The 17003-nt window shown below is 35.1% G+C and overlaps 1 protein-coding gene across 1 annotated transcript in view; it reads left to right on the top strand.

Moving 5' to 3' along the window:
* LOC145249402 (uncharacterized) overlaps window positions 1–17003 on the top strand; it is a 172532-nt gene that overhangs the window by 155428 nt on the left and 101 nt on the right. The window contains exons 2-4 of the mRNA XM_080110958.1: window positions 10566–10685; window positions 11971–16158; window positions 16286–17003. The exon at window positions 16286–17003 is cut by the window's right edge and continues 101 nt beyond it. Of these exons, the coding sequence (XP_079967084.1) occupies window positions 10566–10685; window positions 11971–16158; window positions 16286–16617 (4640 nt within the window). The 3' untranslated portion in view covers window positions 16618–17003. The remainder of the gene's footprint in view (window positions 1–10565; window positions 10686–11970; window positions 16159–16285) is intronic.

The following is a 17003-nucleotide window of genomic DNA, read 5'->3' as shown; positions in this document are numbered from 1 at the left end:
CATGCTTTAGAGGTGTCTAGGTTTTTTATAATAGCATGTACCTGAGAAGGGGTGATTTTCAAGTCGTCAAGTGTGGCGTCTGTTCGCAGAGGAAAATCAGGGAGTGAGTGGTGTACCGAGTTCAGTGTGGAGTTTGAGGCAAACCGACTGGCAAGCAGATTAGCCTTGTCAGTTGCCGTGCAAGCAACCTCATGATTGTTTGTTAGTGGGGGAATAATTGACTGTCCATTATTAACTACGCTGTTGTAGATTTTCCAAAAATCCCGGGTTCCTAATTTCTGTGCTTCGATGCGCTTTCTGGTGGTTTCAGAGTAATCTGACTTAGCTGTGTCTATCACTCTCTTACAATTATTTCTAGCTTCTATAAACTTCTGTTTATTTGAGCTGGACTTATGTCGGTTGAATCTGCGGAACGCATGCTGCCTTTGACAAATGGCAGCTGCACAAGCAGAAGTAAACCATTGGGGGGAGTGGGGCTTGCTATAGTATTTCCGTGCGGGAACATGTGCTTCAATAGCAGTTTTGAACCATTCAGTTGTCTCATTTGCACACTGTTCCGCTGGAAGAGTAAAGATATTTTGCCATGGGGCATCTCTGATGAGCTCCCTGATGGCTTCCCAATCAGCCTTTTTGTAATACCTCGTTGTTTTGAGTAGTGGGTCTTCAGTTTTAGGGCGAGAATTTAGGCTGATTTCTACCATTATCACAGCGTGATCAGCATTCCCGAGTGGGCTATGGGCATTTGTTGTACAGTCATTGGGAACTGTTGTCAGAAAGAGATCTAGAAGTGAGGCATGTTGATCGTGCTGGTCTGGGAAACGTGTCGGAAATGTAACCATCTGAGATAGGGAATGAGATATAGAGAAGCTATATGTGGCGCTACCAGCTACGTCTGTGTGATTTGAGAATCCTAGCCAGTTACTGTGGTGGACATTGAAGTCACCAAATACATGTATTTGTGCGCTAGTATCGAGGGAGAGTGCTATATCTATGCTGTCTGAGATTTTGTTTATTAGGGTACAGTCTTGGTTTGAGGGAGAGCGGTAGAGAAAATATAAGTAGCTAATATTGTGTTGCATATTTAGTCTGAAGCACATAAAGGCCTGGCCCTCTGATTCTAGTTTTATTTCTCTAGTTAGGGGGAGGGTGTTTCGAATATAGACTCCAAGTCCATGCATATGTCTGTCCGAGTCCTTACGGTAGAGTGGGAGATAACCAGGCATGTTAAAGTGGTTAGAGGGTATGGAGGAGTGAAGGTTAGTTTCACTTAATGCTAAGATATCCGGGGTGTTTACAAGGAGAAATGACTCAACATCATCTAAGTTAGTTCTAAGCCCGCGGATATTAGTAAATGCAAGCCTCAAGGGAGGAGGCAGGTTGGTTTTCTTTGAGTTTGGTCCTGGTTTAAACGTAACTTTTGCTTGAGCTGTCATTTCATTTTATTTTATTTAAAAGTTTCAGTTAGGGTGGATGAGTGAGGGGGTGCTGGACAAGTAGTTGTGCAGAATACCAGACATGCAATACAAGTAGACCATCAGCTGTCCTCACCCACAGGATTGTGGCCTCGGGAAAGCCCACCGGGGATGAGTGCAGGGTCCCTTTCCATGCGCGACATGGCACTACAAACATCCCGATATTTTACAACTGTTGATGGAGCAGCCGCTCTAAGCGCTACCAAAGAGTTAGGGCTCCTGTACTATCAGTCGGAAACAGCAGCCAGGAACTGTCAATCCGGTACCCTCAATCCATTAGGCAAAGCCAGCCCAGTCCAACTGCACTGACATATATGGCACTGAAGCACCCCACTGTGTCCAGTTTAGGGGGATGGGATGTGGCAGGAGTGGGGAAAAGCGGCGTTCATTACCCTAGTCAGGAAACAAGGTCAACCACTGGGTGATTCAAGCGAGTCCCTGTGATAGTACCTCTACGCCTGGCCAATAGGCAAAGAAGGAGTATGAAAGCCGAACGATAGACAGAGTCTATCTCCTCCTTAAGCAGTTTAGGTTTGCCAACCGGTGATTTGTTTGAGTCACCAGCTCTAGGAAGGTTGTCGTCCAGGACTGAAGAGGCCTCCCTCCCCTAGGTTTAGTTTCAGAGTTTTCCTTCTCCTAGACGGATGGCCTGGGAAGACCTACGGGTCCATCAGCTCCGAGGGGGTTCGCCCCGCGCCTGGGTCCTAATCCAGGTATTTCTGCGACCCCGCATGGGTAGTTAATATTTATTGGTTATTTAGGTTAATATCTCCTGGAAAATCGGGCATTTAGGTTAGCTTCTACAGAAGATTTTCACTCCTCAAGTGTGGTTTAAAAAGGGCATTATTATGCTGTCCATTTTCATTTATACTGAGAGAGGGCATACATAAAAATTCATGCAGTGGAAGCAGTTAAATTTGCTACAGTATTGGATCGAGAGAGTCGAGTTGATGTATGGTTAGATATAGTTTTGTAAGTTTAGCAATGTATGGTTAGATATGGTTTAGTAGGTTTAGGAATGTATGGTTAGATATGGTTTAGTAGGTTTAGGAATTAGGATAAAGTGCTAGAGTATGATCTACTTTCTATTAGAAATTCTGATTTGGTGCCCAAACCGGACATTTAGTAAGACTGAAAGATTAGATATGTTCAGTATAGAGACAAGAGAACATTTGATATGGAGTACAGTTATACCTGATAGATATAGGTTATTGCATATTCTGTAAGTATAGTAAAAGTATAGATGGATGGATAAGTAGTATTGTATACGAATGCATGGAATTTTAGACAATTTGAGTAAGTTGCCTTTAGACTACAACTAAGGAGAATGACTTCGCCTTTCTCTTAATATCCGGAAGTTTTTATTTCAATGAGTACCGGTTTAGTTTGTGTAATAATTATTGCAATACTATCTCTTAATAAAGAGATATTAACGGTTACTGTTCATTATAGATTACTTTAAGTCAATGTATTGGACTAAGGCTAGTAAGTATTTACTTAGAAGCTTGGTTATGGGTTGGGAGTTATAATCGGGAGCATGCCTAGGAAATTTTAGGTGTTAATGGGTATCGATTTGCGAGTTTGTTAAGGTCAAGGGCGGAGAGCAAGGACCCATCTAAGTTACGTGAGACGGATTTGTTTAGTGTCAACTTAGGAAGTAGAGCAGATTTGATTTGTTAGTGATCAGGAGAAAGAGAATTTAAGTAAAAAATAATAAGGTTTGTCATGCAAAACAGACAAGGCAGTCATCTTGGAGGTAAAGTATCTATAGGAGGTACTTGCTTATTATACAAGCAGCAGTATTTTGTAGTTTGGAGAGGAATTTTAGGTACAATAGTTTCATGACTTATTGCAAAAGTCCGTAGTCAAGGTGAGGGACGATGTACTTCTAATATTGAAACTGGGTTTATCTAATTTTAAAAGTAGTTGACTAGAGTGTTATTTGGTGTTCTACTTTGCTTAGGGATAGAATAAAGATTTAAGGTAATATTCAGGGTGATATAAGCAGTTTCATGAGGATTGGATATATGATCACTGGATGTTGAACTGCTCAGGAGGATTCTTGTATCAATTAAGAAGGATGTCTTGGTGATATAAGATTTGAGAAATTAAGAGTCTGGGGATACAGAGAGCTTTGAGCCGATGAGGATTCAGTATAGGCGATTGTATATAGGTAACAAAGGTGGTTTAGTTTAGTACGCACGTATTGTACATATTAAGTATACTGCTTCAGTTCAATCCTCTAACGCAAAGGAAAATCCGTTTGCATTCCGGTTTGCAATTTTGTCAAGAGGGGAAATTTAAAAACAGCTTATCTAATTGTTGATGATATCAGTTTATAGACAATAGTATAGACTGATAAATTGTTGTGTAAGGCATAAGAGCCCCTCATCTTCAGATGAGATGATGGATCACGAGCATAAGTTCGGAGCAGGGATCCGGAAAGGAAATGGACGTGTACAAGCAAGGGGGGGTCACTGATGTTTATAACTTTTTAATTTTTTTTTTCGATGGCTGATTATATTAAGTATCGTACTTAAATAAAGTTTTCATGTCCTCTAAATAACTTAGCATAATTTCTTTTTTTACCGAGTTTGTCTTTACTATAGCATTGACTTATTAATTAAGTGACATGGCATTGTAAGCGGCGAAATAGTCTATTTAAGTGAAGAAAAGTTATCGGTTACAATATGCCTGAAAATGGAAAGAATATTAGCTTTAAATTATATGCGAACAGTTAGGAATTTTTACTTAGCTTTGGTTTTTTTTTCTTGGATACTCGAGGCTAAAAAGCATGGTGGTCGTTTGTTTCACTTGGCCTCATACGGTCAAATGGCACTTGTGGTACCAAGATGCTATCTAATTAGGGAGACGGTGTGGGCTGATTTAGAGGGAGGGGGGTCACTTAGTGAAAAGTGTTCCAGTTGGCGGCGCGACATATTTCTTTACATGTGTATCGTTTTTAGGGGTATTAATGTTAACAATTGAATACGCGTTTCAAACAAATATGATGGAAATAAAATATTAATAGATATAACGTAAAAGTAATGGCATAAGTAACGTACAAGGTGAAAAGCGGAAAAAACTGAAAAGGAAATGTGCAGTTGAAAAGTACAGCTTTAGGAAAGAATTTAAATAATAAACTTACGGTGCGTAAGGATTCGTTGAAATAAGTTTTAACCGTCGTGAAGGAAAACCAACAATAAATTAAGAATCATAGAGTTTTAGGTTTAATTCAATAAATCTAATTATTTATAGGTTTTTTTTTAATATATGCAATAATTGAACATGCAATAAGTCTAGATTTATAACACGGTGGAAATGATATTTAAATAAGGTTTTCATGTCCTCTAAATAACTTAGCATAATTTCTTTTTTTACCGAGTTTGTCTTTACTATAGCATTGACTTATTAATTAAGTGACATGGCATTGTAAGCGGCGAAATAGTCTATTTAAGTGAAGAAAAGTTATCGGTTACAATATGCCTGAAAATGGAAAGAATATTAGCTTTAAATTATATGCGAACAGTTAGGAATTTTTACTTAGCTTTGTTTTTTTTTTCTTGGATACTCGAGGCTAAAAAGCATGGTGGTCGTTTGTTTCACTTGGCCTCATACGGTCAAATGGCACTTGTGGTACCAAGATGCTATCTAATTAGGGAGACGGTGTGGGCTGATTTAGAGGGAGGGGGGTCACTTAGTGAAAAGTGTTCCAGTTGGCGGCGCGACATATTTCTTTACATGTGTATCGTTTTTAGGGGTATTAATGTTAACAATTGAATACGCGTTTCAAACAAATATGATGGAAATAAAATATTAATAGATATAACGTAAAAGTAATGGCATAAGTAACGTACAAGGTGAAAAGCGGAAAAAACTGAAAAGGAAATGTGCAGTTGAAAAGTACAGCTTAAGGAAATAATTTAAATAATAAACTTACGGTGCGTAAGGATTCGTTGAAATAAGTTTTAACCGTCGTGAAGGAAAACCAACAATAAATTGAGAATCATAGAGTTTTAGGTTTAATTCAATAAATCTAATTATTTATAGGTTTTTTTTTTAATATATGCAATAATTGAACATGCAATAAGTCTAGATTTATAACACGGTGGAAATGATATTTAAATAAGGTTTTCATGTCCTCTAAATAACTTAGCATAATTTCTTTTTTTACCGAGTTTGTCTTTACTATAGCATTGACTTATTAATTAAGTGACATGGCATTGTAAGCGGCGAAATAGTCTATTTAAGTGAAGAAAAGTTATCGGTTACAATATGCCTGAAAATGGAAAGAATATTAGCTTTAAATTATATGCGAACAGTTAGGAATTTTTACTTAGCTTTGGTTTTTTTTTCTTGGATACTCGAGGCTAAAAAGCATGGTGGTCGTTTGTTTCACTTGGCCTCATACGGTCAAATGGCACTTGTGGTACCAAGATGCTATCTAATTAGGGAGACGGTGTGGGCTGATTTAGAGGGAGGGGGGTCACTTAGTGAAAAGTGTTCCAGTTGGCGGCGCGACATATTTCTTTACATGTGTATCGTTTTTAGGGGTATTAATGTTAACAATTGAATACGCGTTTCAAACAAATATGATGGAAATAAAATATTAATAGATATAACGTAAAAGTAATGGCATAAGTAACGTACAAGGTGAAAAGCGGAAAAAACTGAAAAGGAAATGTGCAGTTGAAAAGTACAGCTTTAGGAAAGAATTTAAATAATAAACTTACGGTGCGTAAGGATTCGTTGAAATAAGTTTTAACCGTCGTGAAGGAAAACCAACAATAAATTGAGAATCATAGAGTTTTAGGTTTAATTCAATAAATCTAATTATTTATAGGTTTTTTTTTAATATATGCAATAATTGAACATGCAATAAGTCTAGATTTATAACACGGTGGAAATGATATTTAAATAAGGTTTTCATGTCCTCTAAATAACTTAGCATAATTTCTTTTTTTACCGAGTTTGTCTTTACTATAGCATTGACTTATTAATTAAGTGACATGGCATTGTAAGCGGTGAAATAGTCTATTTAAGTGAAGAAAAGTTATCGGTTACAATATGCCTGAAAATGGAAAGAATATTAGCTTTAAATTATATGCGAACAGTTAGGAATTTTTACTTAGCTTTGGTTTTTTTTTCTTGGATACTCGAGGCTAAAAAGCATGGTGGTCGTTTGTTTCACTTGGCCTCATACGGTCAAATGGCACTTGTGGTACCAAGATGCTATCTAATTAGGGAGACGGTGTGGGCTGATTTAGAGGGAGGGGGGTCACTTAGTGAAAAGTGTTCCAGTTGGCGGCGCGACATATTTCTTTACATGTGTATCGTTTTTAGGGGTATTAATGTTAACAATTGAATACGCGTTTCAAACAAATATGATGGAAATAAAATATTAATAGATATAACGTAAAAGTAATGGCATAAGTAACGTACAAGGTGAAAAGCGGAAAAAACTGAAAAGGAAATGTGCAGTTGAAAAGTACAGCTTAAGGAAATAATTTAAATAATAAACTTACGGTGCGTAAGGATTCGTTGAAATAAGTTTTAACCGTCGTGAAGGAAAACCAACAATAAATTGAGAATCATAGAGTTTTAGGTTTAATTCAATAAATCTAATTATTTATAGGTTTTTTTTTAATATATGCAATAATTGAACATGCAATAAGTCTAGATTTATAACACGGTGGAAATGATATTTAAATAAGGTTTTCATGTCCTCTAAATAACTTAGCATAATTTCTTTTTTTACCGAGTTTGTCTTTACTATAGCATTGACTTATTAATTAAGTGACATGGCATTGTAAGCGGCGAAATAGTCTATTTAAGTGAAGAAAAGTTATCGGTTACAATATGCCTGAAAATGGAAAGAATATTAGCTTTAAATTATATGCGAACAGTTAGGAATTTTTACTTAGCTTTGGTTTTTTTTTCTTGGATACTCGAGGCTAAAAAGCATGGTGGTCGTTTGTTTCACTTGGCCTCATACGGTCAAATGGCACTTGTGGTACCAAGATGCTATCTAATTAGGGAGACGGTGTGGGCTGATTTAGAGGGAGGGGGGTCACTTAGTGAAAAGTGTTCCAGTTGGCGGCGCGACATATTTCTTTACATGTGTATCGTTTTTAGGGGTATTAATGTTAACAATTGAATACGCGTTTCAAACAAATATGATGGAAATAAAATATTAATAGATATAACGTAAAAGTAATGGCATAAGTAACGTACAAGGTGAAAAGCGGAAAAAACTGAAAAGGAAATGTGCAGTTGAAAAGTACAGCTTTAGGAAAGAATTTAAATAATAAACTTACGGTGCGTAAGGATTCGTTGAAATAAGTTTTAACCGTCGTGAAGGAAAACCAACAATAAATTGAGAATCATAGAGTTTTAGGTTTAATTCAATAAATCTAATTATTTATAGTTTTTTTTTTAATATATGCAATAATTGAACATGCAATAAGTCTAGATTTATAACACGGTGGAAATGATATTTAAATAAGGTTTTCATGTCCTCTAAATAACTTAGCATAATTTCTTTTTTTACCGAGTTTGTCTTTACTATAGCATTGACTTATTAATTAAGTGACATGGCATTGTAAGCGGCGAAATAGTCTATTTAAGTGAAGAAAAGTTATCGGTTACAATATGCCTGAAAATGGAAAGAATATTAGCTTTAAATTATATGCGAACAGTTAGGAATTTTTACTTAGCTTTGGTTTTTTTTTCTTGGATACTCGAGGCTAAAAAGCATGGTGGTCGTTTGTTTCACTTGGCCTCATACGGTCAAATGGCACTTGTGGTACCAAGATGCTATCTAATTAGGGAGACGGTGTGGGCTGATTTAGAGGGAGGGGGGTCACTTAGTGAAAAGTGTTCCAGTTGGCGGCGCGACATATTTCTTTACATGTGTATCGTTTTTAGGGGTATTAATGTTAACAATTGAATACGCGTTTCAAACAAATATGATGGAAATAAAATATTAATAGATATAACGTAAAAGTAATGGCATAAGTAACGTACAAGGTGAAAAGCGGAAAAAACTGAAAAGGAAATGTGCAGTTGAAAAGTACAGCTTAAGGAAATAATTTAAATAATAAACTTACGGTGCGTAAGGATTCGTTGAAATAAGTTTTAACCGTCGTGAAGGAAAACCAACAATAAATTGAGAATCATAGAGTTTTAGGTTTAATTCAATAAATCTAATTATTTATAGGTTTTTTTTTAATATATGCAATAATTGAACATGCAATAAGTCTAGATTTATAACACGGTGGAAATGATATTTAAATAAGGTTTTCATGTCCTCTAAATAACTTAGCATAATTTCTTTTTTTACCGAGTTTGTCTTTACTATAGCATTGACTTATTAATTAAGTGACATGGCATTGTAAGCGGCGAAATAGTCTATTTAAGTGAAGAAAAGTTATCGGTTACAATATGCCTGAAAATGGAAAGAATATTAGCTTTAAATTATATGCGAACAGTTAGGAATTTTTACTTAGCTTTGGTTTTTTTTTCTTGGATACTCGAGGCTAAAAAGCATGGTGGTCGTTTGTTTCACTTGGCCTCATACGGTCAAATGGCACTTGTGGTACCAAGATGCTATCTAATTAGGGAGACGGTGTGGGCTGATTTAGAGGGAGGGGGGTCACTTAGTGAAAAGTGTTCCAGTTGGCGGCGCGACATATTTCTTTACATGTGTATCGTTTTTAGGGGTATTAATGTTAACAATTGAATACGCGTTTCAAACAAATATGATGGAAATAAAATATTAATAGATATAACGTAAAAGTAATGGCATAAGTAACGTACAAGGTGAAAAGCGGAAAAAACTGAAAAGGAAATGTGCAGTTGAAAAGTACAGCTTTAGGAAAGAATTTAAATAATAAACTTACGGTGCGTAAGGATTCGTTGAAATAAGTTTTAACCGTCGTGAAGGAAAACCAACAATAAATTGAGAATCATAGAGTTTTAGGTTTAATTCAATAAATCTAATTATTTATAGGTTTTTTTTTAATATATGCAATAATTGAACATGCAATAAGTCTAGATTTATAACACGGTGGAAATGATATTTAAATAAGGTTTTCATGTCCTCTAAATAACTTAGCATAATTTCTTTTTTTACCGAGTTTGTCTTTACTATAGCATTGACTTATTAATTAAGTGACATGGCATTGTAAGCGGCGAAATAGTCTATTTAAGTGAAGAAAAGTTTTCGGTTACAATATGCCTGAAAATGGAAAGAATATTAGCTTTAAATTATATGCGAACAGTTAGGAATTTTTACTTAGCTTTGGTTTTTTTTTTCTTGGATACTCGAGGCTAAAAAGCATGGTGGTCGTTTGTTTCACTTGGCCTCATACGGTCAAATGGCACTTGTGGTACCAAGATGCTATCTAATTAGGGAGACGGTGTGGGCTGATTTAGAGGGAGGGGGGTCACTTAGTGAAAAGTGTTCCAGTTGGCGGCGCGACATATTTCTTTACATGTGTATCGTTTTTAGGGGTATTAATGTTAACAATTGAATACGCGTTTCAAACAAATATGATGGAAATAAAATATTAATAGATATAACGTAAAAGTAATGGCATAAGTAACGTACAAGGTGAAAAGCGGAAAAAACTGAAAAGGAAATGTGCAGTTGAAAAGTACAGCTTTAGGAAATAATTTAAATAATAAACTTACGGTGCGTAAGGATTCGTTGAAATAAGTTTTAACCGTCGTGAAGGAAAACCAACAATAAATTGAGAATCATAGAGTTTTAGGTTTAATTCAATAAATCTAATTATTTATAGGTTTTTTTTTAATATATGCAATAATTGAACATGCAATAAGTCTAGATTTATAACACGGTGGAAATGATATTTAAATAAGGTTTTCATGTCCTCTAAATAACTTAGCATAATTTCTTTTTTTACCGAGTTTGTCTTTACTATAGCATTGACTTATTAATTAAGTGACATGGCATTGTAAGCGGCGAAATAGTCTATTTAAGTGAAGAAAAGTTATCGGTTACAATATGCCTGAAAATGGAAAGAATATTAGCTTTAAATTATATGCGAACAGTTAGGAATTTTTACTTAGCTTTGGTTTTGGTTTCACGGATTATCAGAAAATTTAGCTTTGGTTTTGGTTTCACGGATTATCAGAAAATTGAAAGAATTCAGAAAAAACTAGAAAAGAATACTGATAACGTTTTCGAAGGTAAGTTTAAGCTTTTAATAATTTTTATTTTTATTGATACGTATTTGGAAAGAGACAATTTTTCTTATACTCTCTCTATTCACTTAGGCAAGTACGTGTGAACTGAACAGCATGAAAAATTTTATGGTAGGAAAAAATGGATTTAGAGTAACATTTCGTATATAAATTTAATGGAAAATCATCCTCCATTTCCTGGAGACTATTGTTAATTTTTTTTTACCATTAACCCTAAGTCTGAATGCCAAGATTGTAATTTACCCCCTCCTCTCCCAATAAAAAAACGCACAGAATTTATCTTCACTAGAAAAAAGGTCAACACCTCTAAATTCTAAAATATATTTATTCAATTTAATTGATTTTTAATTTTTTTTTTTTTTTTTTTTTTTTTGTAAACTTCTAAGTTGTACAATCTTTTTTCTTCTCGGGGGAGGGAGCGATTTAAATGAGGGTGTTAATCTACATTAATATCTTTTCAAACAATTGAATATGTACATAAAAGTTGGCATCTGTTTTAGAAAATTTCACTTGTAAAGAAAACAAAAAAAAAAACTAGAGTTTATTTCTATTTACTTGCCTCCCCCACGAGAACATAGATACAAAACAGGGTTTTATTGTGGGTAAAATTTAGTTCACCAAAAATGTATTCTGATTGGAACAAAAATTACAATTGCCTCAGTTTAGAAAGATTTCTCCTTCACAAATCTGAAACAAAAGATAACCTGTATTATCAGAATAAAGGGTACACTTTGCTCTTAGCCAAATGCTGTTACTATTTAACAGTTTTCATAATTTCAATAATTTTAGCTATTGGTTTTAATCTGGAAATGTTTCATTTCTTTTATGATTCTAAATATAGATACAACTGTCTATGGTACCATTTCTTGATTCTAGCACTTCCACAATCAGTCACTTGACAATCTATTCCATTAACCTTTATCCTCGTGTGGCTTTTAGCCTTGATAAGTGGTAACTCACTAGTAAAATAAAGTGCATTGCATATTGAATTTACCTACCAATTCCAATGATAAATATATTGCATGATTTTGTAAACATCCCTTGGTCCGATTAATAAGGAGTCACCAGACGATTTAATTGTAGAATGTAAATTAATAACATACAATTTTTTCACAGAAGTTTTATCAGCACTATACAAAAAAAATCTTAAATTTTTAATGAAATGTTTTGGATTTATGAAATAATGATTGGATATTTTTAATTTGAACTTTTCCATATACTTTGTTATTTCAAATGCATATTAAACTCCTAAATATATTTATTTTTACAGGGTCCCCATCTCAAGAAAACATTGATGCGACTACTGCCGAAAATGATGATCCACCAGCTAAAAAAAGACGGGTTCTTCGTTCCAATTTTGATCGACCATCTTTGCCAGCTAGATCAGAGCATATTTTACCAGATGTTTGCATACTATGTCAAAAAGTAAAAACTATAGTGTGCAAAGGATCTGGCAAAAGAAACAGGGAAAAACTTGTCAGATGTTCGACAATAGAAGCTGCTAATTTAAAACGAGCAGCAGAAGAAAATGAAAATGAATCACTCCTCATGCAAATAAGGAATAAAGATTGTGTAGCAATCGAAGTGAAATATCATAACTCATGTTACCGTGACTTCACTCGATATTTAACCAAACCAACCAAAACCGAACACTCTGAGCAAACTTCATATGCTAAAGCATTTGAGGTCTTTGCGAAATTAGTCCAAACAAGGATTATCGAAAACAAGGAAATCATGAGACTTAAAAAATTGAAAGATTTGTTTGTCAAACAGATTAAAGAAACACATGGAGTTGATGCGCATTTATATAAAACAGGATATTTAAAACAAAGATTAATGAAAAAATTTCCTCAATTATGCTTCATCACTCCTAAAATGAGATCACAAGGTGACATCGTGTATGTAAATGACATTACAGTGTCTTCTCTTGTAGAGGAAAAAACAGTACTCCATGAGGAAACACATACCACAACTCCAAGTGAAACAGAGTCGTCAGAAAATGACACAAACCAACAAACAAGTCATGTACGCTCAGATCCAAATCCTCTTTCTAACTTGTACATAACAGCTATGGATCTGAGAAATATTATTCAACAAGTAAAACCTCCTTCGTTATGGCCGCCAACAGCAGAAACATTAAATTTGCAGGAGGCTGAAAAGATGGTGCCCCATATTTTATTTAACTTTCTTGCATGGATAGTTGGGGCATCTGAAGATTTGTGCACAGAAAAAATAATGGACATATCTGCATCCGTCTATAGAAAGATTTTGTCTATTTCACAAGACATTATATTTTTGTCTTCTAACGGACGTACATTAATGCCAAAACATTTATCACTTGGTATGGCTGTACGCCATCTGTCTGGATCTGCCCAAGTGATTGGTTTATTGAATGGTTTGGGACATTGTGTTTCTCATTCGGTGGTTTTAAATCATGATACAGCACTAGCTGAACTTGAAATCAATCGTGGAGAAAATTCTATTCCATCCACCATCCAGGCAGGTATTCCAACAACTTTGGTCTGGGACAATAATGATTTTGGTGAGGAAACTTTATCTGGACATGGAACAACACACAACACAACTGGGATAATAATACAAAATATGTTAGTCGAACCGTGTGCATCTAAGATTGCAGTAGAAGGACTCAAAAGAACACGGAAAAGAACATTGGAACCACCAGAAGTAAATTTGGCTACATACACCGGTGGAAGAAAAGATGGCCCACTACCATTTGCTGAACATGTTTCACTTCATTCAGATCGTGTATTTCTGCAAAATTCTCTAAAACTTGATATAGCGTACTATATCACAAAATTCGGCAGTGAAATTATATTACCATCTTGGACTGGGTTTAACCAACTCCTGTGCAAAAGGGAGATTGCATCAAAATCTACCATAGGTTATTTACCCGTAATTGATGTTAGCCCCACAGAAATGGATACAGTCCTTACAATTCTAAAAAAAAGCATTGACATTGCAGATCAACTCAAGTTAGAGTCTCTTGTTATTGTAATGGATCAAGCAATCTATTCAAAGGCACAATTAATTAGATGGAGAAATCCATATTTCATGAAGAGATTGGTGATTCGACTTGATGCTTTTCATACAGCAATGTCCTTTCTTGGGTGTTTGGGAAAGCGTTTTCGTGATGCCGGGCTTCAAGATATTCTAATAGAATCAGAAGTTGTTGCTGTAGGCTCAATAAATGGAGTTTTCACAGGTAGACACTATAACAGAGCAGTTAGAGCCCATAAATTAGTGGCCGAAGCAATGCAGCATATGCGTTTGACAACCTATTTAAACAGCATTCCTGAAGAAAAGGCAGAAAAAGTGAAGCATTTAATGACATCCTTGTCACAATCATTCCTAGGACCTCAGTATGAAGAAATTCTGAAGGGAGAACATTTTCAAAGTTTTCTATCATCCTATGAAGAATTTATACAGGTTGGCAACAAAAAGCAAACTTTTGCATTCTGGAGTTCTTATATTGACATTGTAGAAATTCTTTTACTTTTCCTTAGAGGTATTCGAGAGTCAAACTGGGAACTTCACTTGGCAAGTGTTAGACAGATGTTACCTTGGGTGTTTGCATATGACCATGTAAATTATAGCAGATACCTTCCAGTTTACTGGTTGGAGATGTCTAATCTCGCTAATACTCATCCAGTGATATATACACAATGCATTGGAGGAGATTTTGCTGTTCAAAGAAGCTCAAATGCCTTTGCTAAAATTCCTTGTGACCAAACCATCGAACAAACTGCTAATCGTGATTCAAAAACAAAAGGTGGTATGACAGGCTTCAGCACAAACAAGAGAGCCGTCAACAGGTGGATATGGTCCCATCATGCGAGAGGGTCTATTACCCATGAATGTGAAACTATGGCTGGCAAAGGAGAACAAAGTGGAACACGATCAGATCTTTTACACAGTCGGATGAAACATGATAAGCTTGCTATTGGAAAGATAATAGACACAGTAAACAGTATGTTTAATCCATTTGAGTATGAACCAGCTGAGTTGATCCATATTGCATCAGGATTAGTTGCGACACAAGATGTTCAAAATGATCTGCAATTTGCTAAGGCAAGGGGCGAATCAGAATTTGAAAATTTCTGTGGGCAGCGTCTACAAACGGGAGAAGTTGATTTTTTTGCCCCGATGAAAAGAATGAATTTAAAAACATTCTCCAGTATGTCTAAAAAATCAAATCATCATGTCCACGGAAAGGATATCACTTTGGAAGCAGATAGAAATCTCCTAGCAAGATTGGTTGTGATTGGTAGAATCCGGAACATTAATCTTCAAGAATTACTGTCATATTCCTTAGGTCCATTACCATTGTCCCTTGCAAATTCACATGGATCGTTGGTTAAAACTAATAAAGCAAACTTACTTCATGCTTTAGAAAGCCATGCTAACAATCCTATTGTTGAGAACCCTATAGTAGGTGGCATATATATAGTGGATGGTATGTCGCTGATACACCAATTAAATTTGAACAAATTACAAGGAGAGAAAACATTTCTTAATCTTGCTCTTGTTATTTTGAAAAGTTTAGTGAACAGGGCAAAATCGAATCATTCTAAAGAAATTCATTTTGTTACTGATACATACCAGCAGATCTCTATAAAAAATATCGAGAGGGATAAAAGAGCTGCTACTAGCTCTCAGATAAGAATCCATGGTCAGCTCCTTCCTCAGCAATGGAAGAAATTTCTTTCAAATGGAGAGAATAAAAAGTCCTTAATAGAATTCTTGGATGAAACATGGTCTAATGTTTCAACATCAGAGCTTAGAGGAGTGAAGGTATTCTTGGCGCATAACAAGAAATGTCATTCCTTCTCACCTGGAAAAGAGGCAAGTGATATTGTCATCCGGTTAGAAGAGACAAAACTTTGTAGCTCACAAGAAGAAGCTGATACACGGATTTATTTGCATGCTTCTTTTGCAGCCAACACTAGTACGGATGTAATCATTATGAGTCCTGATACCGATGTGTTTGTAATTGGAGTTTCTTTACAAAATCTTATTTCCGCACATTTATACTTCCACACAGGAAGAGGAACAAATTTGCGAACAATAGACATCAAGATGATAAAAGACAACATTGGAGAGTCTGTCAGTCAAGCCTTGATTGGTCTACATTGTTTTACAGGATGTGATAGTGTCAGTTCATTTTACGGAAAGGGCAAAAAGAAAGCACTTAGTTTATTACTGAGAGAGAATGAGTTTTGTTACGCATTCAGTGATCTTGGTAATGAATTTTATGTGAAACCAGACACAGCAAAATCATTGGAAATGTTTGTTTGCAGGTTGTATGGCCAACAAAATGTCACAAGTGTTAATGAAGCCAGATACAACATGTTTAGATTCCAAAGAAAATTGGAAATCACAATGCCTCCAAATCAAGATGCCCTGAGTGAACACATCAAGCGAGCTAACTATCAAGCAGGTACGTTTTATAAATATTTAATTTCCAATTATATGTAAAAATTAAATATATGGAGTTTCATTGTTATTTGCTTATTAGAAAGGATGAAAATTATTCAATATTAATGTTAATTTCTTTCTTTTTTCAGGTGTCTATAAAAGGAGCCTCCATGCAAATCCTGATATACCATCCCCTGATTGTCATGGATGGAAGATAGAAAATGGAGATTTAGTAATCCATTGGATGAATCTTCTTCCTGCTCCAGACAGTTTAATGGATTTAATTAACTGCTCTGCCAAATGTAAAAAAAGTCATTGTAAAGACGTTAACATTTGTACATGTCTCCAAAACAGGGTCCCATGCACAGATATGTGCAAGTGTGCAAGAGATTCTTGTTATAAAATTAGTAAAAACATTGGACATGATGATGATGACACTGATGATGGTGATGACGACGACAATGATGATGAAGTGGCATAAGCAGTGATCAGTTTTAAATAAAAGCATATATGATCTTATTTACTAACATGTTGTTTGTTTAACTTTCATTAAAAATGCCTTTTTGTCCTTTAAATCTGTGTTATTATTCATAGATTCAAAAAAATACTTTTTAATGAAAATTGACAAACATTGTATATTTTACCAAGTTGATGTGTATAAAAAATGACACAAAATCGCAGCTCTACCTCAGGTTTAAACGACCTTGTTACATACAAAATATAGCAATAGATTTGTATGACTAATAATATTGGTAGACTATAGGTGTCTCTACATGAGAAATATCAAAATGTAAATCTATTTCTTTAGTTATCCACAGAAAAGATTGAAGTTGTTTCAAATAAGATGTTTGAAAAAAGCTTTTTTAG

Source organism: Euprymna scolopes, chromosome 28 (genome assembly GCF_053919585.1).
Source record: "Euprymna scolopes isolate OS-2025 chromosome 28, ASM5391958v1, whole genome shotgun sequence".
Classification (NCBI taxonomy): domain Eukaryota; kingdom Metazoa; phylum Mollusca; class Cephalopoda; order Sepiida; family Sepiolidae; genus Euprymna; species Euprymna scolopes.
Note: the sequence above shows the minus strand (reverse complement) of the source record. Positions and strands in the feature narration are given on the sequence as shown.